This window comes from Coffea eugenioides, chromosome 8, assembly GCF_003713205.1.
Source record: "Coffea eugenioides isolate CCC68of chromosome 8, Ceug_1.0, whole genome shotgun sequence".
NCBI classification, from domain to species: Eukaryota; Viridiplantae; Streptophyta; class Magnoliopsida; order Gentianales; family Rubiaceae; genus Coffea; species Coffea eugenioides.
In genome coordinates this window covers 34,762,723-34,787,479 of record NC_040042.1, presented here as the reverse complement: position 1 = coordinate 34,787,479, position 24,757 = coordinate 34,762,723, and the positions used below count along the sequence as shown (strand labels likewise).

General features: G+C 37.4%; 2 protein-coding genes and 1 pseudogene across 2 annotated transcripts; 2 read left to right on the top strand and 1 right to left on the bottom strand.

Annotated features, from left to right (window-relative positions):
* Positions 1-575: 575 nt before the first annotated feature.
* LOC113780627 (putative F-box protein At1g67623) lies at positions 576-2,122 on the top strand. Its single transcript, XM_027326408.1, has 3 exons — positions 576-697; positions 796-958; positions 1,715-2,122. Exons 1-3 carry the CDS (start codon positions 576-578, stop codon positions 2,120-2,122), a joined length of 693 nt encoding a protein of 230 aa, XP_027182209.1.
* Positions 2,123-18,453: 16,331 nt separating this feature from the next.
* On the bottom strand, positions 18,454-20,240 carry LOC113780626. The gene is made up of 4 exons (XM_027326407.1): positions 20,212-20,240; positions 19,463-19,556; positions 19,161-19,257; positions 18,454-19,083 (listed from the first exon to the last, which is right to left on the bottom strand). Exons 1-4 carry the CDS (start codon positions 20,238-20,240, stop codon positions 18,527-18,529), a joined length of 777 nt encoding a protein of 258 aa, XP_027182208.1. The 3' UTR covers positions 18,454-18,526.
* Positions 20,241-22,374: 2,134 nt separating this feature from the next.
* Positions 22,375-23,838, top strand: LOC113779179 (annotated as a pseudogene).
* The last annotated feature ends 919 nt before the right edge of the window (positions 23,839-24,757 follow it).

Genomic DNA, 24,757 nt, shown 5'->3' with positions numbered 1-24,757 from the left:
TACAGTTGGGACATCCGTGGCACCATACGAGGAGTCAGTGTAAATTTACGTATATGCATCGGACGCGACCTTTTGGTTGCCATTTACCCCGCCGGACCTGTCTGCCAAATCTGTGCTACCGACTTGTAGAAGCTGGTAGACGACCCATTACAGGTACGAAGTATGTCTCCGAATGTTTATCACTGTCGAAGCTCCTTTGGTCTGCGATGAATGTCCGTCAATTTACGATGAACGCGTCCTTCGTGACTGTTCATGTTCCCTTGCTATCGGTGTATTTTTACGGCTACAATGATTATACCGTATCAACACTTACGTTGTTGGGTTTCATAAATTGTTTCGGATGACTGTTTTTTGACGACAGAATGTTGCGTCGTTTGCAGGAGAAGGCGCCACTGTCCCATTTCTGTTCGTTTTTCGCTACTGTTAGTCGGTGTCCCAGAAACTTGTAATCTGCATATAACCGTATTAATCGTTATTGCATTTTATTTGGAAGTACGTGTTGTTTGAAGTTTACTCCATTCTTGGGGTTTTGACGGATTCACTCAACTGTTGGCAGTAAAAGGTGTTATCCGGACATGGCCAACCAACAAGGGAAATCAACTACCTCCATCCTCTCCCTTCCCACCGAGGTGGTATCGGAGGTCCTTGCACGTGTCGGGTCATCTTCCTCGACTGATCTTTTTAGCGCAAAACTATGGTTGGTTATACTCTGTTAATACACAGACGAAGACGCAAATTCTTGTTTGACATGTGGTTTTCGTTTGAGTTTAATGGATCATTTCTCTTATTTTGCAGCTGCAAGTTGTTTAACGAGGCGTCCGCCGCAGACACCATATACCAGCGGGTGTCACTGGAGAAGTTTGAAATCGTCCCCTGGCACAAAAACGACAAAGTATCCAGGTTCCTGAAGAAGTGCAGACAATGCCAAAATCCAGAAGCGATGTATCGGAAAGCCGTGGTAAGCATGGCGCCGATGTCCCGTTTGCTTGAAAATATGTAGACTAAGCTCACATCATCTGTTTCATTTCAACTTCATTCTGAGTTTGGTCTGCAAACTTTACCCCCAAAACATAGTATTGGGGCAGAATTATGTCAGCATCAATGACATCAATATTCTATATTGCCAATTCTTTACATTTTACTTAACTTTTTTAGGTCACAAAAAATTGCTATTATGTGAAATTTTGTCTGGCTAGCACTGCTTCTGAAGATAACTTCAAGAATTCTGAGTAGCAGAGAAAGTTACAAAAGAAAGCTTGCAAACTCGGAATGTAGAAAACAACCTCATACATGCTCATTTGTGGCCCATCTTTTTGCACATTATGAACATTTGTAGGAACATTTTGGCAAATCTGGCAGTAGAGAAATTGAGATACACGAGCTGATTAAATAGATCAGTGTGGCAATACCAATTTGAGTTTGATGGGTAAACAGTGCCCCTGTTTGTCAGTGAAAAACATCAGCCTTTGAACATACAAGACAATGCGTCTTATTCTTGGTAAAAAATGGTTAAGATGGATAGTTCTTTATTTTGTGGTTAATTTAAGTAAAGGGTCTAAGTTTAGCTAGATTAGCCTTACCCCCACTCATCACTGTGGTGCTTTGGTCATGACTACATAATTCTTGTCCCGCTGGCACTGGTCCGCCTGGACTTTTTGACTTTTTCGTTACTATTTCAATCAGTTTTACGCAAGAGTATCCTTGCACTGCTTAGGTTGACTATTTTTCGGACAAGCATTTGGACGCTGCATTGGAATGCCTCGAAGAGGCTGCCGATTCAGGCCACCCCGACGCTGCATATGCGTTGGGAATCATTTACCTCTTTGTTGGTACCGACGAGTTCAAGCGCAGAGGCATGGGACTGCTCAGCGGGTTGCAGAAATCCAGATTTCTGCAAGGGGCATGGAAACTTTGTCGTGAAAATTTGCGAGCGCTGGTGAGGATGATATGGGTCAAGAATCCTGTGTTTCTAAACCCAGCGCCCATTTGTTGTGCCATGACACACGAGAGGAAAACATCTTCATGGCCTATGGATGCCGATGACGTGGAGGAGATTACATGTGAAGGCTGCGCTTGCGATGAAGAAATTGCAGCAATTTGTGCCGCCCTACCCAACCGTTAGTGTATAACATACAATGTTCATAACTCCTTTTACTGAACAAATTTGTCACCAGCGTGTACCTATTTATTATGTTTTTTCACTGAATTGACCGCTACTTCGTACTCTCTTAATATTACTGGTTTGAGTCCGTAACAATAGCTTATGTTGGCCCTTGTATGTTCTGCAAAGTATGACTTTCTCGTGAAAGCCCAGCTGTTTATGGCTTTCCTGGAAATAGATAAGAACAGAGTACCCGTTTTGCCATAAATTAATATTTTTTATCGGGTAAAAGTACAATACAATCGATTAATATTTAATTGACCAGCTCTTTATGGCTTTCCTCCATTATAAGAACAGAGTACCCATTTTTGCGTAAATAAAATTTTTCCTATGGCCTACAATAAAAAGCAAATCGATTTACGTTAATGTTTCTGAACTCTTTATGCCTTTCCTCCAGGCAACAACAGAGAATCCTTTTTGCTAACACTAAATTTATTTATCGGATAACCCTAAAAAAAATTAAACTGCAGTACAATATAAGAACAGCTTTTTATCGCTTCCCTTTACAATAAAATCGATTTACGTCAACAAATTTATTTATGGGCTTAAATGAAATGATACAAGTTCTTGCATAAAACGCCAGCTCTTTTTGGCTATCGTCCATAAATTATCTATTTTCTGATTTTTCCATAAGCTAATTGAGGGGAGGTTTCTGAAAGTATCCCTTATAATATATGTGTAATTAATATTCATAAATTATATAAATACATAATTACATTTGTTATTATGAATAGATTGTAATGTAACCCCTTGCGGGTTTGGCTTCCGCATAACCCGCTCCGGAATACACGCTCCAATACGGAATCGGGTCGACTTTCGTTTGACTAAATCGGGTAATGCCTCCCTGCACGCCCGTCCCCGCCTGATCAATTATCCCACAAAAAGCTTGTCTTTCTTTACCTTCTCATCCTTTCTCCTGTTAAGCCCATCAAATATTGCTTCCCTTGTTGTGTGAACACACTAAACGGCTTCGGTTTAAACTTCCCCCCCCTTCTGAAATTTCGAGCATTTCGAAATTTCAGAGGGGCGCCAAGGTCCAAATAAATCGGATTTTTCGCCTTCGCTTCCTCTGTTGTTCAAACTACTCAACACTCGAATCGCATCCCGAAGCAGGCATAGCCAGTAACATGGAGGTCTGTATGAGTCTTCCAGTTTATGCAGGCATGTGGGTCGACGTAGAAGCTCTCGCTGGTGAGTGTATGGATATCACGGAATATCTTAATGCCCAAAATTTGTTAAATTTGCTGGCACATAATGACAAGTGCTATGCTGCGATGGTTAGGGAATTCTATGCTAACTGTAGGGCAAATAAGCAGAAGTCTGTTCTGCGTTCAGTGGTTAGGAATGTACACATGGAATTGTCTACTGAGGTTTTGTGTTCAGAGTTTGGGTTGGTTGACAGTGGATACACGGTTGACTATAAACGGATTAGCGCAAAGAATGTAGATAAGGTTGCTGTCAAGGGGTACAATGACCTACAATTTCTTGGAGAGATTAGGCAAAATGGTGACAGAGTTATGAACATGGGGAAAAAAACTATGTTTTATGGGCCGTATATGAAAGTGTTGCCACGGCTGTTACATCTGATAATAACTCATAACATTTTACCCAAAGCCGGAAGTATCACTTCGGTTGGTGCATTAGAAAGAGTTATATTGTGGCATATGTTACACAAGCAACCCGTCAACATAGGCAATTTGATCATTGCAACAATGCTGAACAGGATTAGGAAGATTAGGAGCAGGGAGAATAAGATAACACATCTCCCTTTTGGTATGTTGCTGACCAGGCTCTTTAGGCGCTTTAATGTGCCATTCTTGGCTGACCATGTTGACAAAGGATTTTACGCCCAAAAAATGGGAGTATCGTACTTAAAAAAACTGGCATTCAAATCTGAAGATGGTGGTTGGATGTGGAAGAAATCCTATACCTCTTATGCTGTCAATGGTCCGACTGGGGACGCGAATACAAAAGTTTCAGAAATAAAAGAGATGGATAAGGGGGGGAAGTGTGCTGGGGTCGAGGTGAGGCCGGTTGTGGGGGAAAAGGCACACCTTGAAGATGTTGTCATACTATCTGAACAAACCACAAAAGGGGCAAGTGTATGTGACAATGTTATTGTACTGCTTTTTGTTTCTTCTTCTCGATGGCAACACAGGGGCATAACCCAATATTTGTATTAATAGGTTGTGGATAAAGTGACACAAATTTTACAACGGGTTGGTGCCAACGAAGTGATGGACAGGAGATTTGAGGAATTGCCATTTCTACGAGATGTAAGACATGCTCTTGCGCTCTCCTGTAATCTACTTTATATATGCTAATACCTTTATTGTCCAGTGCGTACCACAAGCCTCCGGCGTAGCACCTGATGAATTGAAAGAGGCCGTATGCTTTCATGTCAGACACCTCGTCCCGCAGATGTATGTTAAAATATCGGTACTGTCAATGGGAAACACTGATCTCGCTTTCATGCGATTATTGCACTCATGTCAATCATTGTTCACAGCTGTGTCAGTACACTAGATAGGCAGCATCTCTTTGATATTACAACAGAAGAACTGGAGCAAGTGATGCTTCTGGAGACATGTCTCAGTGACAGAGTAAGCTTTTTATGCGATTGCACAGCCGTACCTTGTTCACTAATGTCGCTAAAATTAATAACTCAATGTTGAGTGTTTGAATTTGTTCCATTCTGTGAAGGTTGTGACCCAGTACCTTCACTTACTGCAGAAAGAATATAAGCAATTTGTTTTCTTCAATCCTATGTTTTGGGTACGTAACGAAAATTATTGTATGTGCTGTTGTGCCTTGCAAAATGTGGACCTAATACTTGCTTCTCAATAACTTCGTTGTAGCTGAAATGCGTGTTAGACTATCCATGCATATCTCCCGCAACCAAAAAAACATTCGTTCAACAGACCAATGACGACTCCATGACAAATCCTGAAAAGGTAAACAATAGCTATCATTCTCGCCTTTACATTCTTATACAATATGAGTTGCAGCTAAGGCATGTTAGTGGAATTGGATTCAGCCTAACATGCCTTAGCTTTTAACACATTCAACATTGCTTGTTGTATGCGATTGCAGATTTTTTTCCCAATCGTTTATTCAAATCATTGGTTGCTCATGATTGCACATGTCAAGGACAAACAAGTGTACATTGTTGATTCTATGCACAATTACAAAACCTTCTACCAAGGTTTGATGCAATCTGTGGTGAGTAAACTTCAAAAGCGTACCTTAGCTTCATTTGCGTACAAGGTAACATATTTCTAACATTCGATACTTGCTGTATTTATTTCCTTTTTTAGGAATGGATTTTGATGGAAATTTTCCATGAAAATCACCCCTGGACCTTTATTGTTGTAAAACACAAACTAAAACAGACAGACGCGGCGAGTTGCGGGGTTTTCACTTTGAAGTTTGCGCAATGTTGGGCAAAGGGGTGTCGGCCACAATTTGTAAGTGCACAAATGGACAACCCCTTGTGGCAACATCACCTCTATTGCGTCTGACATTGTTTCTGAATGTATGTACAGATTGATGTTGTCATTGCTAGAAAATTTATTGCCTGGGAGATCGCTTTGGGGAAACTTGCGGACCCGTTCGCTTATGCTGCTTTCCTGATAGAAAACAAACAGGCACATGAGGCTGTAACCAGAGGAGATTTGCAAGATGATGCTACCAAGGATGTGGGGCATCAGGAAACAGGGAACGGTACATTTTGTCTCGCCTTTACTGTAATTTGTTCGTTGCATATGAAGGCAATATTAAATTTTAAATTCTTTAGGGCTGTAGCAAATTGTTGGTACGAAATTAATCATTGTTTAGACGAAACCATAAAAAGTGTATGTACCTCTGTGCCGATGCATCTCCTCGTGACCATCGCGGTCACAAATTGCTTTTCTACTCCACCTATGATATTATTGCAGGGCTGCTGCTCACAAATCGGGCTAATATATTCTGGAGCCCACAACTTTGCTTTACACTTTCCAATTCCGCTTCTTTGATTTTGCATTATGACATTTAAATTGGATCTAAAAAGCAAATCCGTGTGCTGAAATGCTGTATGCCTTCAATTTTTCCCCAGCCGAAGGTACAAGGGTGAAAACAAGCCCGCCAGAACTTGCGTCCGCCAATGATTCAAAGAAGAAGCTTCTTATTCTTGATTTGAATGGACTGCTTCTGGGCAGTCCATTTACAAGGATGACCAGAAATCGGGACTTTAACTTCAGACCACGTTGCTTTGAATTTTTGCAGGTCTGTCTGTCATATTTTGAGGTGGCTGTTTGGTCATCAAAGCTAAGGTATCCGCCAACCTATATTTGAATTGCTTCGTTAACTGCAACGTCCACAAGTTTTTCTGTTATGTTCTTAAATCAACACACCTGTGCTTTCTGCAGGCACAACATTCAACCAGTGTTGGACAGGCTATCCGAAAAAATGAATGAACGTTTGGAGCAGAGACTGTTATTTGTTTGGGTGAGATGTCATTGACAAATTACTTCGATTGTGTGTAGTCAGTCCGTGTGTAAGACTTCTCATAAATGAAAGTCGGGAACAATCAATATTGCGCAGGATCAGTCGCGGTGCACTATGACACAAACCAGCCTTGGCGAAAATCCAGACAAAAAGGTGATGTTTAAGGACCTTCAACATGTGTGGGGAGAATATAAGTCGTACAACAGCTCTAACACGATATTAGTCGATGATTCTCCGTATAAATCCTTCCTTAATTCTGTAAGTGCACCATACCCGCTGATCGTTATGTTGTATATGTTCCGGTATGCACAAACAACATGATCAGGGCTAACTGTTTCCGTATTACTCATTCTTCAGCCGTACAATGCCATCTTCCCCACCTCTTATACATGTTACACTGTAGAAGACAATTATTTGGGTAAGACGCGGTTCGCGATGTTTTCAAATGTGGCTTTTGGTAGGTTTACACAGGGTGAAATATTGGGCTGACACAAAACTTATTTGCAGATCCTGAAGGAGATTTTGTACGACACCTGAAGAAATTGGCCAGTGCCGATAATGTACAAGATTTCATTCAGCGAAACCGTTTTGGACAATCAGCCGTAACAGAAGGCAGTGTGGAGTGGAACTTTTATGTTAATGTTGTCAGCAAGCTTGGACCGCAGAACACAGCAAAGCGAGTGACGCGCAAACGGGAAGCCCCAATCAGATATTATGCGGAGGTATCCATTGCATTCATGTTCACGAATATGTTCACAGTAGTTCAACACCTCGTTATGATAGCTAAAATTGCGTCTGCTCATATGCACAGACCAAGAAAAAAAGGAAAATTTGAAAGCACGAGGAAGATCATTGTTCACTGTACGGAAGCTTCTCCAAACCTTTGGAAGGCGAATACCTCTCTTCTGATGGGACACACAACCAAAGCTTTTGTGCTTTAGTGAGACATTGGGCCTGTTAAATTCTTATATGTTGGTACTACTTTCTTCCCTTACTTGTGTTTTTGTTTGCAAACGCCCGTCGCTGACTTTTTTTATACAAATTCTAAAAATGTCGAAGTTTGGAATGACGTATGTTGTCTTTGAGGTTCCGGAATGCACATGAGGAAAAATTATCAGATAATGCCTGTAATTGCTGTCAAATGCAGGATGCGTCAGCCATATACTCCTGCTACAAACGTTGGCATGTACTGAGTTTAGCCTGTTTTCATTGCAGATGGTTGTTGGCAACTTCTCGTCTAAACATTAAGGATCTAAATTTCACTCACTAAATCTGTCCGCCTAGTTAACCTCTCAGATACCTGCAATACTAACAGTGCGTCAGGGAGCAATGGTTGACATTAATTGAGCTAGGCTCCTTGCTTTGCGTCTGTACCAAAATAAAGTCCAGCAATGGAATCTGTTAACCAACACCAAGTCTGTATGAGTAATGTATTCCTTTACCTAACCCCTGGTTCAATATGTCATTGGATAGTGAAAATTAGCTGCTGGACTAGCAGCTTAAGATTGTCTCACTTTTGAATGGGGATGTCTAAGCTGCTGACAGGCTTGGAGAACTTACAATACTTTAGTGGGCCTGTATTCATGCATTCGTTGGACAAATTGGAATACGTTATTGAAGGGATGCACATGATGCAGGCACAGATGTTTCCCATCATGCTAATGGTTTGACGCAACAGGAAACATACCCAGCAGCTTGGACATACCCCTTGTTTTGGATGTGACTTCAGGCTGGAAGGTTGTCTTGCATGAAGAAAATGGTTCAGTCTATTATTGGAATATTGAAACAGGAGAAACTTCATGGGAAGTTCGTGGTTTGCCCAGATAATGCCTGTTTGTGTAGACAGTGCAAGCGATGCGCCGATAGGATAGAACGGTTTCAATTAGAAAATGTAATTGGCTGGATTCTATGATTCCTGCAGCAAATACTTCTATTATATTCTGGTTTGCGTATAACAGCAGAATGTATCACTTTCCCATAAAAGACCAGCTCTTTATGACCTCCCTCCATTATAAGAACAAAGCACCCATTTTTCCACCAATACATTTATTTATCGGATAAAATATATAAAAACTCGTTTTCCAATAATGGTTTTTCTCCATTATATAAACAGAGTACCCTTTTCCATAAAAAAAATTTATTTCTCGAAAAATAATAAAATAAATCAGTTCTCTAATAAAACACCAGCTCTTTATGGCTTTCCTCCATAAATTATCCAGTTTCCCATTTTTTCAAACGGTATTTCAGGGGAGGTTTGTGAAATTATCCTGTATAATATATATGTGTATATAATATTAATAAAGTATATAATTATAATTATATAAAATATTAGTTATGGGTGAAGAACTGAACAAGAGAATTACGGGTGAATTATGGGTGAAGAGAGGAAAAATATTAGTTATTGATGAATTATGGGTGAAGAACGGAAGAAAGCCCAGTTTTCTGATTTGTCAACTTCCTGGAAATCCCATAAAGTACATGACACAGGGCCACCGACAAAGCTTTGCAGTGCATTAAGAAATTTATTCTAGGATAGAGTGCGAATAATGAATTTTTGTATCACACAAAATTTAGTTGAAGGCGTTGTGTTATAAGAGTCAACCTCTTTATGCCTTTCTTCCTTCATACGGGCACCAGTACACAAGTTCCTCAAATACAAATTCATTTATCGAAAACCAGAAAAATAGACCCGTAGTTCATAAAACAGTAGCTCTTTAAGGCTTTCTTCCGTTAAACTGACACACTCCCCAACTTTGTCTCTCTATCTTGCCACCTTCATCCAACCTCAACTTTATTCATCTCCAACCTCCCGTGGATGTTCGCTTTCCGCATAATTTGATGACGGACAACGTTGGCATCATCCAGAAGCAAACACAGTGCTACTTTGCGCCGCTCCTGCTCCGAATTGTACTGCGCCGATAAATTTGTTACTATCTCCATCGTTCGCAACCAAAGCAAGCAAACACACTTACTGTTACAGCACACGACGCCATTCCTTTTTGCTTACCTGATTCCATTTCCAGCTTCCAATTCCACTTGATAACATATCCATGTACTTCAGCATCAATAACCCACAATCCCACCTGCATTACAAACCATAACCACAAATTTAGACACAACCATTGCTGAACTATGGAAAAAACTTCCAAAACTATGCAGGTGCAACTTACGCATTCCGTTGCTGTGGACATGTGGCTGCAGCTTTTATTTTGTACAGCCAAAGGCATGACGAATACTGCCCCTCCAAACCATAAGTCAGCGCTGCTTCCAACCTTTCAATCTGACGGCCATACAAGAAAAACATATGCAATTTTAAGTTTACTGCCACCAATTGTAAAGGTGATGGTCGTGTTCATGAAATGTTTGACAAACCGACTTAGTTTACCACTGTCTCCACGGAGCTGCGCCTATTCATATCCGTTTGCTCGTCTCCTCTCATTGAATCATAAATTAATACTTCTTCGCTTCCCATGTCCACCACACACATATACCAATGCTCATCGTGCCACATTGGCACGAATATCTGAAGCATAGCAGCGGTTAGTTAGTCATCATCATGGCATCTGTATCTATTCCATTTTGCTACATAACAGAGTAGCTGCTCGTACCTTCTCACACTTTTTTATATTACCTCCTACTTTACATTCCTGTAGATATGTACAGTACAGCTCGTCTGCTGATTTGTTGAACTCCAAAATCTCTTGCTACAACACGACAGTCAAATATGACATTTTAATATTAATGTACGTACTCACACCCCCCAACTTTGGCCGAACACTTGTACCTGAAACCAAGTTGGCATGAACCACCATCGCATTGAATGATCGTCAAGACGCCTTTGCTGCCTTGCTGTTTTCATCGCACAATAGCAATTGATTATCTGCACCAAACTCAACTCACATCACTTCGTCCTCCATGAAACAGTCCACACAACACCACCCAATTTCAATCCCTCAATTTACTCACATCACATGCCATGGGTTTTTCAGGAAGCAAGGACCCCATTGCATCCCGACTTGCTGTCTGCCCCTTAATTGACACCAGTACTTCCCTGTCATTACAACAGCGTACATTAATCTTTTCCCTATGTGTATTACAGTTTCATAATCTACAAACTTGATATCATCATTTTCAATCACTCGAGTTAAAACGGCCAGAGTAGGTTCGCTCTTCCTCACTAATACAACCAGCAATCACGGTTTCAATGACCCAATCGGTCCTTACGGTCATTCAGTTAGCCTAAGGCGGTTATGTACTCACCATAAGGGTCATTCAGTTATCATTGTACTTCCATTCTCAAACTTCTGGAATACTCACCTTTTATTCTATATGCAACCATGTTACCTACCCTTGCTTTTTATATAAGGTGGCATGATTGACAGCACACAAATTGTAAGTTTTATGCTCACTTGTAAACCAATTTTAACTGCTTCGAAGCTTTTCGTTCCTATGCCCTCTCCCCTATGGGGATAATCATACTACATATTCAGTCAACCTTATAATTGCAAATACTTTTCTGTCCCCTTTCCCATTGCAATTTCAAATAAAGGATAAAACAAAATAGAACTGTTGATTTAACAAATCCATGTTCCAGTACATACCCTTGCGACAGCTGAGTGTCAAACAAGAACTTCAGTATTTTTGCTCGTCCCTCACTCAATTTTTCCCCGATAGATGCCAGCCTCGTTTCCTGCTACCACAAAAATATGTCATCTTTCATTGTCTATAATTTCCCATACTTTAGTAATTCTGGAACGTTGGAATACTCACCTTTGCCAATAAAGCAACGATCTTCGTTTGACACTTGTTCATCACACTGCTATCCATCTGTACATAAAACTACAATTTATACTTTACTTTTCTAATGCTACAAATACCTTGGCACAAACCGATGCATACCTTTATTCTTTTACCTTGCCTTCTGTTTTGTTTGTCTTCCCCCACAGGCTTCTCCGTATTGTCCATCCTTAGTCTCTTTCTACTCCTCCACTTTGTAATTTTCGATGCACTCTTTTCACCCATTACAGTACTATTCGTAGTCACTCTATCATTTTCACTCCTGCTTTTGGACCTAAAATCTGGCGTTGTAGGACTAAATTTATGTAACTCACTCCCTCTTTTAACATTACCGCGCCAATCGTCCTTCTGCCCACCCTCCACACCAAGTGCCCGGTTTGTTTTGCACACGTTCATCACACTTTCATACATGCTCCTCAGCCTTTCAAAACGACATTCAATCATTGCTTCCATTCTACCAATACTATCCTTCACATCTTTATTACCACATTCAATTTCAATCAGTCTTCTATCAATGTCTTCTCTACAGCTTATGTTATTGTAAAACTGCACATTGCCCTGTCACTACAACCCTTCAGTTTTGTACTACTAGTAACGTCACAAAATGCAGATTGCAATTTCAACAACAATTCACACGAAAGGATTTTACATTACCTGTTCCCCCTCAAATATGTGATTCCTCCTCAATATTCGCACGCTTTCATTAATCTCGTACCTTCCCCAAAATCTTAGCCTCGGCCCTCTCGGCTGGAACTTGCGAAACTCGTCCTCACCCTCGATATAGAATCGTTCCAGATAGTAAATCTGCACGGACAAAAACGCCTACCATCATTTACGGGTCTTTTCTATCAAAGTTTAATTTCATTATTCCAGCAATTCCTATCTCTAATACAAAATGGTGCGTCTTTCTTATACCATCAAGAAAAGTGCACATCCCGCTATTCCGTTGCCGTCTCTATCACGGATGCTCTTCACCAAATTGTCAAGTATGAATTCCGACCAGTTCAAATTTTCCATATTCTCCTCTGTAGCCACTACAGCCACCAGAGCCCGGCTCACTTTGTCATCCAAACTTGGTGCTAACAACCTACCAACAACAAACAATACGAACTTCACTTTGAATTCTAAGCCTTCGTTATGCAAACTACATATACTGTGCCTCAATTCCTCCACTACAATTTCACCGCTATTTATTCTGATATTCAATTCTCTTTCCAACTCTGTATCCATCTCTTGCCTTCGCTTTTCGCTTTCAATATCTTTCCCACGGCTGCTCAAACCAAGTACACATTCCACATCCTCGGCTGTCACCTGTAGACAGTACCCATGAACGTTCAGTGTCCTCCGATCTACATCAAAGTTATCCAGCAGCCACTTCAACATCTCTTCGTCAACCTCTACTCCCTTCACATTCAAAATTGACCCGAATCCAAACTCTCTGACAGCCTGCCGCTGCTCATCCGAGATCCAATCCACCATATTCTTCACGGAATGAGTTGAGTGGCTTACCATTGTTTCCGCCGTCCGACGAATGCCCTTCCTTTCACTGCTGCAACTTTTATAATTCGAAGGTGTTCCACTCTCATGTTCCACTCTCATGCATCAGCGATACTACCATTGTTTCCGCCGTCCGACGAATGGCCTTCCGTTCACTGCTGCAACTTTTAAAATTCGAAGGTGTTCCACTCTCATGCATCGGCGATACTACATTTTCGCTTTCTCCTTCACTGTCCCACTGCATATCCGAAGCATCTATTTCCGCCGCCAGCTCCATAACAAATCCCTATCTTCTGCTATTCCTCCTGCTCAGCTTTTGGCGCTTTTTCCTTTCTAATACGCCTGCACTCTTTAGCTTATCCAGTAAGCTTCGCGCCTTTTTTCCATGCCCTACTTTCGCGTACAAACCCTCACTTTCCCGGTTGCTTCATTTCGGCCCCTCCACATTTCACATGCCCGGCTGGAGTCCCCTTCAACCCCCAATAGATCTTCCGGTTGCACGTCACAAAAGCCCTTTCCACGTGCCCGCCCAACACACTTCCCCTACCGTTTGTGGCCCAAAATGCTTGAATGTCTTTTCCATTAACTTTCCACACCTCTGTTTTGACATGTAAACATACCGCAGCAACATCCTTTTAGTGAATATTTATGGTGTAATTAATATCCTTTTATCGCACTTATCTCACATTAATCTTGGAATAAGTTGTGCCTATTCGAATATGTGATTAATGTTCATTTCTTGTATAAAAATATAACTCCAACGAAGAAATATTTATAAACACTTTCTAAAACTCTTCCATTTAGAGATAAGAATTCTGAGTTATACTTCTACAAGTGATCAGACATGAGATAACTCCTATTCCATATGAGTTGTTAAATCCTTATCGGTTATTCATCATCTTTCCATACTTCATGTATATACCAATTAGCTAATGTTGTGAGCATTACCTGTTACAGGAGCAATCATATAACAAATAAAATATAACTGTCTGTACTCAAGATATTATGATAACTTTAAATCTAAAGATCACTTACACAAATGTCACTTAGAGATTAATCTTTTTGCACTTAAAGGATGTCTCTATGCAGATCAATTTAGTGAACTTAATCATCATATCAAGCATACATATACTAATTTAGATGTCTCACATATCACAGTAGATGAGGTCTACTACTTCTCATATAGAAGCAACATAGTATATGTTAGTCTAACTGTATTAACAATGCCCTTTTTTGTTATTATTTTAATTAGAGATATTTAAGAGTAAACCTTATCTATAACCTAATGAATCTTACCATCATAATTTTAGGACAAAAAAATTAAAAAATTTTTTAAAAAAACTTGATGACAAAGCAATGAGCTAGCGTGACATTTAATAAGTAGATGGGTTACATCAACTAAAAGTAACCCCTATCTCCAATAGAACATATATACGTACTGAATAAGGAAGAAGTGGTACTAATCACGATACCTGTCTATCAACCCTTAGTTAGCTTTGTGATGGATTGAAAATTTTTAAACGACAGATCATGTTATTACTGTATTTATCACCAATTTTAAGTCCTAAAAGCGTGTCCAAGACACTATTCAATTTTTATTATTTCTTTATGATAATATCTAAAAATTGACTGAAAATTTGACTTTGTGGATGTAAAATTTTGTATGGTTTGATCAGAAAAGAGAAAGAGGAGAAAATAAAAATAAAATAAAAACAACTTACTTAAAAGAGGGATAATTTTGGTTATCTCCCCTGTGGTTATTGATAATTCACTTGCAGCCCCTTAGGTTTTGAATTTTATATGCCTCTCCTGTTTTGAGCTCTAATGTAATAAAAAGCATATAATGTAGTTCTAGTTGCATGTCAAGAGATCAAATCTCTGCACCTGTAATTAAATTGATCAAAAGGTGTACAATAGTTCATCCTTTCATCTAGAGATGGGTTTTTTTCCTTCTAACACTTCGTGACCTAGTTAGACCTCTGTTTGAATATTAGAGTGAGAGAAGTGTATAGATGTTGTTGATTAACCAAAAAAAAAACCACAAGTATATACACTTTCTTTAGGAAAGTTTTGTTTTAAAACAAGTATATTGCATATATTGGTGATCTCTCTCAACAAGGAGCAAGGTTCCTTCACTATGGGAGACTGTAACACCCATATTTTTTTTATTGTTATATTCAACTTTTATTTTTTGCTCATTAATTAATTGGTAATTTTCTATGGGAAAAAAGTAAAAAAATTGGTAGAGAATGTTAAAAGGTAATTGGGGGTTAAGGAGAAGATAAAATAGGAAAAGCTAAAATCCTCAACCCACGTAACCACCATGTAGTGGATGGTTATTAGGAACTTAAAACACTTATCAAAACAATTAAAAGAAATAACATCGTTCCTAATTCTCATTATCTGCCTTCCCTTAGAACAATAACCGTTTGAAAATAGAGAAGAAGAAGAAAACATCGTCGTCGAATAAGCAGGCAACTAAGCATCTAGACCTGTAACTTCTGAACACACGTTAAAACTTTTTCTTTTAAATCTTATTAATTTCATGAATTATTTTAAAGATTTTATGTATACGTATATATTATGATATGTATATGCCTGTATGAGAAATTTAGGAAGATTCTTGTTCAGATTAGTAGGAATAGTGTGTTAAATTTTAATTATGGGATGAAATAGAGTCTAAACCCATTTCTACGAAGAGTTTTTTAAAAAAAAAGAAGAAAAGTTGCATCGTTGTTGAAGCTTCTTCAGCAATGCAAGAAGAAAAAAAAAAGAGAGCAAGACCCTTCTCTCATACCAAGTCAGGCATGAAGGCCAGCCAAAGGAAAAAAATTTTCTGTTAAGGAAAAAAATGGGGAAGAAGATGACCCGCTAATTGATGGGTTAATGAACCGGGTCGGTCTTGTGGGTCGGATCTGGAAGGAAATGGTTTGGGTCAAGATGTAGGTGGGTATGTGTGGGCTTGTTGAGTTGGATGCTGGGCCAAGTGTGAAGGGGAATCGGACTAGGACTAGGAGAAATAAGGAAATGCTTGGGCATAAGGAACTTGGGCCGTTATTATTCAAATCCGAAAAAAAGGTGGCAACTATACTTGGGCCAAAAGTATAGTAGTATGGGTTTAGTGAATGTTCAATAGATAAATTTTAGTTATAACCAACCTATCTTTTATGGATTATCATGGTTATTAAACTTCAAAAACTAATCTAAAATAGTTTTGGGCTTTAAAGATTTAGTTATTTAGACTTATGCTTAATTAATTAAGTCTAAGATATTTAAGTAGAAGTCTGAGACATTTTAATCTAACATTATTAGATTAATTTATACAATGTAAGATAAGTTTTAGATTTTTAAACAAATGCTTAAAATGATGATGATGATGATAATATAAATATGGATGAAATAAATTAAGGATATAAACGAAAATAAAAATATAAATACAAGTGGAATAGGCTAAGATAATAATTGTAATGGTAAATAAATATACATTCGTATATACATGACTAATAATAATACATATACAGGTGCAAAAATGGAAATAGAACAAAAGATAATAATAACTAATTAACCAATATATATATATATATATATATGAATGAAAATAAAATAAAATAGTATTGATAAAGACAATAACAATAATAACAAATAAAGTAATAAAAAATATATATATAGCAAATAATAGTCAAGATAATAAATATGATTATAAACAATTATTTATGAGTTAGGAAACTTTACATAAGAAAAAAGGAACTTTCCAAATAAAGAAACTTTCCAAGTATAGAAACTTTCCAATTTAGGAAACTTTCCAATTTAGGAAACTCTTCTAGACTTCAGATAATGATCTAGACATGAATCTTAGAGTTGTTTAGAGTTTTGTATATTTATATATCTATAAGAAATATTAACTAATTAGGATACCTATACATTTGATAGGTACGACACAAGTTTAAAAGATCTAAGGTAGTCCCACTTGAGCAGCCAGATAAAGGTAGGTGGTACTTACTCTTCTGGGATTTCAAAAATCAAAACGAAATTTTTATTACTAATCTTATTTTGATGTGTCAATTTGAAATTTACTTGAGTATTTATGCAAGTTCTGTTTTTACTATATAAAGATGCATCATGTGAATTATTTGAAGTATTTTGATATGTTATTATATACAAAATGAGTGGTATTTTTTGTGAAATCAAAGACTATGTATCTGACGTGTGAAATGAATTTATGTTAAGCAAAGATCAAAACAGTCATGGAATAGACGGTAGGGATTATAGTCTTATCTAAAGATTATGGTAACCTGGTATAGATTCCGGTCGATTGATAAGATTATGGTAGTTCGGTATGGAACTCGACCGATTGACGTATATATATAATGAGACCAATCGGTAGTCATGAAATCTATTGGTCGCTTACCTAGAAGGGTTTAATCTCTAGATTGAGTATTCAGAAGTCGGTCATTGCATGTACGTACTTATTATGAGTTGGTATGAAATGATTTATGACTTTATGGTTTTCATGTACGATTATGAATAAAATGTTTACAAATTGTTGTGTCACTCATTATTACTGACTGTTTTATGAATAACATTATTGTCAATAATTATACATGTGAATGGTGTGCAAATAATTTGATATATATATATATGTATGTATGTTTATGTAAAGGTATGATTGCATGGTCCAACAGAGGGGTAGGCGCTACCTATTGAACGATTTATCAGTCATCCCAATTTTTAGTACTTTTGCATATTGTGAAGAGTATGAGTTGGTTTACGTCAAAGACCTGAGAATGATTTTTAGTAGGTCTAAGTGGATAGAAATTAGCAGTACTCTAAGGGTACGTTTGGTTCTACAGAATTAGAATTGAATTAGAATTGGAATTCTATAGAATTTGAATTCTATGAATTAGAAATCCAAATCCTTGCAATTCTTTCGTTTGGAAAATACATAGAATTGATACGAAATTTATTTGGAATTCCAAATTCTTTGTTTGGATGAGAGAAGAATTCATTAGGAATTAGAATTGTTTCCAACTAATATTTCCTTACATAAAAAATTTCTTTTTTTTACTATATAATAATTTTTTAACATTTAGCTAATTGTTACTAAAGCTTTAAGGAAAAAACCAATTAGTACCTTTAATAATTTATTTTTTCTTGCATTTAACTAATTGTTAATAAAGCTTTAAAAGAAAAAAAATTAGTTCCTTTTTTGCAAAAATAAAAAAATTCTTTTTTTAAAAAAATTAAATTAAATTAAATAAAAAATAATTGTATATTCTAACTTAAAAAGTAGTTAATATTTATCGAGTTAAAACCTTGATACTTTTTTAAAGTTAAGAACTTTAAATTTTAGAAAATCAAAAGCCTACTCTATGATATGAATTGGGAGGAAAGTCATAACTTGTACCTATTATAAATATTTGAGTTTTGTATCTTACAAGAAATTTCAATACATGAATACGCAAACAAAGTGTTTTTAGCCAAAAAAAAAAAAGAGAAAGAAAAGCACAGTTATACATTGCTACTATTTTTCAATAAATGGCCATTCTAATATTAAATTAAGTTCGAATAAATTCCTATCAAATTTCAACTTCCATGATGGCCTTGTCTAATTTGATAGTCAATAAACATTGCTCGTGCTAAAGCATTCCTAAATTGTGTCCACTCGCTAGTTGGTTGTACTGTTCGAATTCGATTCTCGTTAACAGCATTTACACCACCATCATTATTTGGACCATCATCTTCCATTCCATTTTCCTCATCTTCATCTTCCATTTCATCTTCATCATCAACCTCATGTTGTACTCTTCGCATCTCAGCATCAACTTCATCCAAGTAAGGGTCATTTGGTTGTTCTACTCGAATAAGATTATGAAGGATGGCACATGCATTAATTATCATGACATGAGTCTTAACATCAAAAAAAGATGCATCTCTCAAAATGGCCCACCGCTTCTTGAACAAACCAAATGTCCTTTCAATCACATTTCGAGCAATTGAATGTCGAAGGTTGAATAACTCTTTAAAATTTTGAGGCTTGCTCCCATTAGCAGACCACTCGCTAAGATGATATCTAACTCCCCTATATGGAGCTAAGAAACCGGAGCTATTTGCATAACCCGCATCAACAAGAAAGTACTTGCCTGTAATGTTAGACAACAAATTATTACTCATTTATAGTTAAAAGAAAAAAAACACATGATATCTAATTGTCACATACCCTTGGGAACAATTAATGGATCTGATCTAACTAACGCATCCCGTAGAACTCTACTATCTGCTGCAGAGTCAATTTTAAAAAGTGAGTGTGTTAAATTCTACATAGTCAATTGAAGCTAAAATGATAGCTAAAAAGATTAATTATCTTCTCCTTGAAACTCCTCTATATATGTGTGTGTGTGTGTGAGATAAAGATAGCTATTTACAATTTCCTAACTAGCAATGAATTGCAGGGAAAGCCCAACTGTTACACCACATAAGCTTTAAAATATGCGTAACAATTGATTATATACAGAAACATACACCAAAGAACTGCAGGACAATTGTTCTAGTTAGTGTCAAAATTGAACCGTTATTACCAAGCTCAATAGTTGAAACATGAAAGCCAGAGATAGAGCTATAATTTTCACATCAAAAACCTATTCACAGCATTCTAAGTGCTTGAAAATAAATACCTTTATAAAACCACAGATACAAGGAAGACTGAAGTGACGATCTTCAGCCTTTAAGCATGCCCAACTTCATGTCAGCCCACAACTTTGCTATCAAGAAGAATGCACCGACTTCACTTAAATGCAGGGCAAGGTTAAACAAGCCTTCCTGTAACATATTAGGAACAATCAAACACATTTAAATATACGCTAAGAGAGAGTGTGTGAGAGAATTTATGACAGCATTAAATAGTCCAAAACAAACATTCATCACATTCCATGTCCATTGACGAGAATTTAGCAGCCTTGAGCTGATACATAAAAGATTTTTCAGGCCCTGACAGCAAGTTTTTCAACAGCCACTGCAGTATAGAACTAAAAATTCGCTCTGTCAAAGTAAATTTGTGATTCCTTCTATGATTCTAGATACTAAGTTAAGAAGAGTATAACTGGTTTTAAGAAGATTTTTTAATCTGACACTTGGTCATAACAGCCAACAGCCTTGGAGTGTGAACTGGAGACGTTATATACTTGATCATAACAGCCAACAAATAGATTTTATAAAAAGGGTGTAATCTGCATTCTCTGTGTTTATGATCTCAGTGTCTTGAAGGAGGATACTTTAGCTTCGGATTCAGCATTTCATCCATTATCAGTCTTAAACATGTGGATATGATTCACGAAGTCAGGTTCTTAGCCAAGGCCACTTCCTGATGTTTAGAGGTCGAATCATTATAATGCAGTGAAATTTTAAACTTGTAGCAGTAATTTTTTGTAGACAAAACGTTCTTGAATGAGATAATTTTTCTGCCTGTAATGTGAATGTAGATCCTAGAAATTATCTCTTGAATATTCAATCTACAAAGAACCATGAACAATGTATTACAAAGCCACAAACAAAAGGGGGAAAAAAAACTGGATACTAGTAGTGTTTTTTTTAATGTCAAATTCAAGAAATGTTATGTAAATACAGCATCAGGAGCAAGCTTAAAAGTTCAAATACAGAGGCAAATAACTACTTTAATCATTCATTACTAATTACATCAGAAGTGAATCAACGAAGTGAAATACAACTCAATAAAAGATGCATTGTCCAAATAGAATGAAATTATATAATGCAGTTCACGTGATCAGATTTAGGAATCACACAAATGCAAGGAAAGGTATAATTATTTCTTCAAAATACCAACCAAGAAAAAGAAAAAAAACAAAAAAACAAAATTGCAGCCCCCTGTATGCAGAATGTCTGTAAATAATGCAATCCAGGATCAGAATCATCAGAATCCCAAAACACTCACTTTTTGCAATTGAAAGCAAGAGAAGCCTTCGCAAGCTTCTGTTTCTACCGTGAGAGTAAGCGGTAAGCCACTCACTCAATCCTCATCAACTCATCCTTCAAAAAGCCTCTACTATTCCATTTGTTATTATTATTATTTAATTAATTTCACAAATATTAGGGGAGCAAATGCGATTCATAAGTAGCAGCAGTAAATTTATTTTTTCTTTAAATAAAAAAACAAATATCGATCATAATCCAAATCCCACAACACAATTCAAATCGTCGGATGTCCAGAACCATCAAGTTACAGAAAACTTCATTTGACGAATATAATGCAGGAAGAACGTTGAATGTAAAGGAAAATGCGCTTACCGTTGAGTTGAGCAGTAAAAGATATTTGAGAATCCTCCCCTAGACGGCTTCAATATATACAAAATATTTGAGAATCCTGCACTTTGTTCGCGATTGCTGAGGTGATGGGTAGATGCGTGGCAGAGCGATGCCGGAGACGGTGGTGGAAGAGGGAAAATGTTAGGGTGGAGGTGAAGGGGATGACGCAGAGCAATTAGATTAGAGGTACTTGCGGTTGAGGAAAAGTGTCTAATTAGATAGCGAGAGAGGGCCGCTTACCTAGTTGACCCGGTTTTAATTTTTTACCCGCTAGGATCCGCGTACTAACCCAAATAGGAGGTGAAATTATGGAATTAGAATTGTAATTCTTAGGTCTTACCAAAGAATTGAATTTGTGGAATTGATGGCTCATAGAATTCAAATTGAATTCTAATTCTCTCACATAGATAGTGTCCAAATCGAAGATTTGGAATTGATGCTCCAATTCTAATTCTAAGCCTCCAATTCTATGGGAACCAAACACACCCTAACTGCTTTTGGCTGTTATTTTATTTAATTTCTTTTCCCATTGTCTCATCTAGAAAATAAATGTACGAACTTATTGGATACTCGTAAACTACCTTCCATTTAAAATTTGTACCGCACTATATTTAGTTATACTATTTAGTACTTTCTAAGTTTTAGTCTAATTTAATATTGTCTTGTATTCTTGGGTGGAATTTAAGAATAAGGCGAATGTTGCATGCTTGGCACATGCGGACTAGGGCGTGACAGAGACGGCAGCGTATATGATAACGAAATAACAAAAACGAATGCTCACTCTTGTGTGGCGGCGTAACGGTATGTAAACGTATTAGAACAAATCACACGTGGCAGCTACTGATAACTATCTAATTGCAAAGATTTCTCTCCTTCACTTTTCCATGTAGAAAAATCTAAGTCAAATAATGGCTGCTACTGATAACTCTTTACTTGCAGAGCTTTCTTTCCTTCATTTGCCATGTGGAAAAATTTAGGCTGGTCATCCAAAAATTTTGCTGTTATAAGTACATCCCGTCGCGCTCGAATCTCTACAATGAGCAGCAAGTTGCAAGCCTAATCCACTTTTCAGCAAAGCTAAAACTACTAAAAGTCTCGGATCAAGGGCAGTAGAGATGGCTTGTGAAATCGGAAACAGGACCGTCCTAAAATTCGACACCGAGGATGGTGTCGCAGTGGCCCTGGCCAGATACATTGCCGATCTCTCGAAAGATTTATCAAAGAAAAAGGTTCTTTCAATGTGGTCCTCTCAGGAGGCAGCCTCATCGATACTATGAGGTAAATCAACCGTACGAAAGAATCATTCAAATCTGTCAAAGCATGCAAGCAAGAAATTAATGTTACCTTCTTTCGTGTTTAATAGAGTACAGTTTTTACATATTGATTGCTGATTATTTTTAGTATCAATACAACAGGTATCTAACTCGGGCCCCTTACAAAGAATCAGTGGATTGGCCAAAATGGAGCATATTTTGGTTGGATGAGAGGGTGGTTCCTCTGGACAGCAAGGATAGCAATTACAGACTTGCCTGGGATGGACTTCTTAAATACGTAACATCTTATTAAATTTCCTCCGCAATATACATGCATAGTAATTTTGAAAAGCAAGTTAATTAGTCATTATTTTTGCATAGGATACCGAAAAATCTAATTTTTTTTAATCTAGTATAAAATGGTATAGAAGAACCTTTTTCTTTTTAATTTTTTTTTCAGTAGAAGAGAAATGGAACTTAAGAAACAAGGGGAAGAGGAATTTGAATTCAGAATTTCTAATTCCTTAATTTGCAACTGATACTAAATAATATCAAATGTTAAGGTAGTTATGTTTACCATCAATCTTAGTAGTATCACAAGCACGGTAAATTTGAATGTTACAAATATGTACATAAAACTTTATATCAATCTTTACTTATATCGCTTGGATTTTAAATATTCTGGAAAGTGTCTGAAAATTAGGGCTAGAAATACCCTATACTATAGCGTAAGGATATACAATTACCATATATAGACTCAAGAATTATTGGTTAGGAGTAGTTTCTAAGCTTTGAAAATTAGGTCCATAACATTCATATCTTCATATATCAACATTTACACTATTCTTCCGTTGTTTTTCATTTCCGCATTTCTTCATGTATTAATTGTCAGATGCCATCAACGACAAGCTGTCACCTGAGGGTGCAGCAGAAGATTACGAGGCTCGTCTCCGGGATTTGGTCGACAGAAGGATCCTACCATTGTCAGATGCTAGTGGTTTCCCCAGTTTCGATCTCATGCTCGTCGGCATGGGACCGGACGGCCATGTGGCTTCTCTATTCCCTAACCGTCCTCAGCGATACGAGAAGAAGCGCTGGGTAACCTATATTACAGACTCCCCAAAGCCACCTCCACCAAGAATCACATTAACCTTCCCAGTGATCAACTCTTCGTCAGAGATTGCAATGGTGGTAACTGGGGCTCATTTAGCCGGTGCAGTGAAAGACATCCTCGAGAATCCCGACTCAGATTTGCCCGCTGCTGAAGTTTCTGCACAGGGGCTTCTCACCTGGTTTTTGGACAATGATGCTGCTTCACAACTTTGAAGCATCAGCTAGCGCATCCTTCACCCATTTTTTACTTCAAAGCATTATGTAATATTAATTATGGTTCTAATGTCATTTATACCGTCTATCATTTTTCTTCAATAATTGTATCCAGTTTTCTAGTATTTATTCTGGTCTATCATAGGCTGCAACGACTTTTGGGATTATCCTTATTTCTGCAGTGCAATTCTTAATAAGATGAGACTCTACGGCTTCAAACGCTATCTATGTTTTACCTGCTTTAAAGGTGAGATCTTATGACAAAGTTTCTTGGGAAGTTTTTCATGCTTGCTGATGATAGTATGATTTTGTTTACTTGTACACTTTGGACCTATATGCGGTTTTCTCGATGTGCTAAGTGACAGGAAAAGAATGAACTGCGCAATTCACACGAAGGATAACAGATCATTGGCATAACATTGGTTTGCCTTTTATGTGACTCTAAAACAATGTGCCTTTTACGTAATTATCTAATTATCTGTTTTTTTTTGTGAATTTCTATTTGAAGTAAAAACACAAAAAAGGAAAACAAAATCAAGAAAATTACATAACACACTTAAAAATGGCACGGCAGGCGATTTATTCACATGCTTTATCATTGGGAACACTGTACACATACTCGAAAGAAGAGGATTTAGGGAAAGGGCAGAGCTCTACAATATCAGTTAAAGTTACCCGAGAGCTGTAATTAAAGCTTCAGCATCAGCTGGTAGGACTCTTGAAGCTTCCACCTTTGCTATTGCTGCTTCAACGACCACTCCAAATGAGTTTGCAAGTTCGGTTTAATTTATAAATTACACCAATTATATCGGTTAGCGAGTCAAATCGTTTATATGTTGTTCGTATTTTACTATATTATTTGGTGCCTTCAAAAGAGATCTAAATGTTAACAATTGAGACTTCAAACAATTTTAAAGAT

Bases quoted from the DNA above. Each gene is read 5' to 3' on its own strand.
- LOC113780627 (XM_027326408.1), top strand. From the start codon at position 576: ATGGCCAACCAACAAGGGAAATCAACTACCTCCATCCTCTCCCTTCCC. The intron at 698-795 runs GTTGGTTATACT...CTTATTTTGCAG, and splicing joins CTTTTTAGCGCAAAACTATG to CTGCAAGTTGTTTAACGAGG. The intron at 959-1,714 runs GTAAGCATGGCG...TGCACTGCTTAG, and splicing joins CGATGTATCGGAAAGCCGTG to GTTGACTATTTTTCGGACAA.
- LOC113780626 (XM_027326407.1), bottom strand. From the start codon at position 20,240: ATGGATGAAATGCTGAATCCGAAGCTAAA. The intron at 19,258-19,462 runs GTATGTTTCTGT...TTGACTATGTAG, and splicing joins TTGTCCTGCAGTTCTTTGGT to AATTTAACACACTCACTTTT. The intron at 19,084-19,160 runs GTATGTGACAAT...CTAACATTACAG, and splicing joins TCCATTAATTGTTCCCAAGG to GCAAGTACTTTCTTGTTGAT.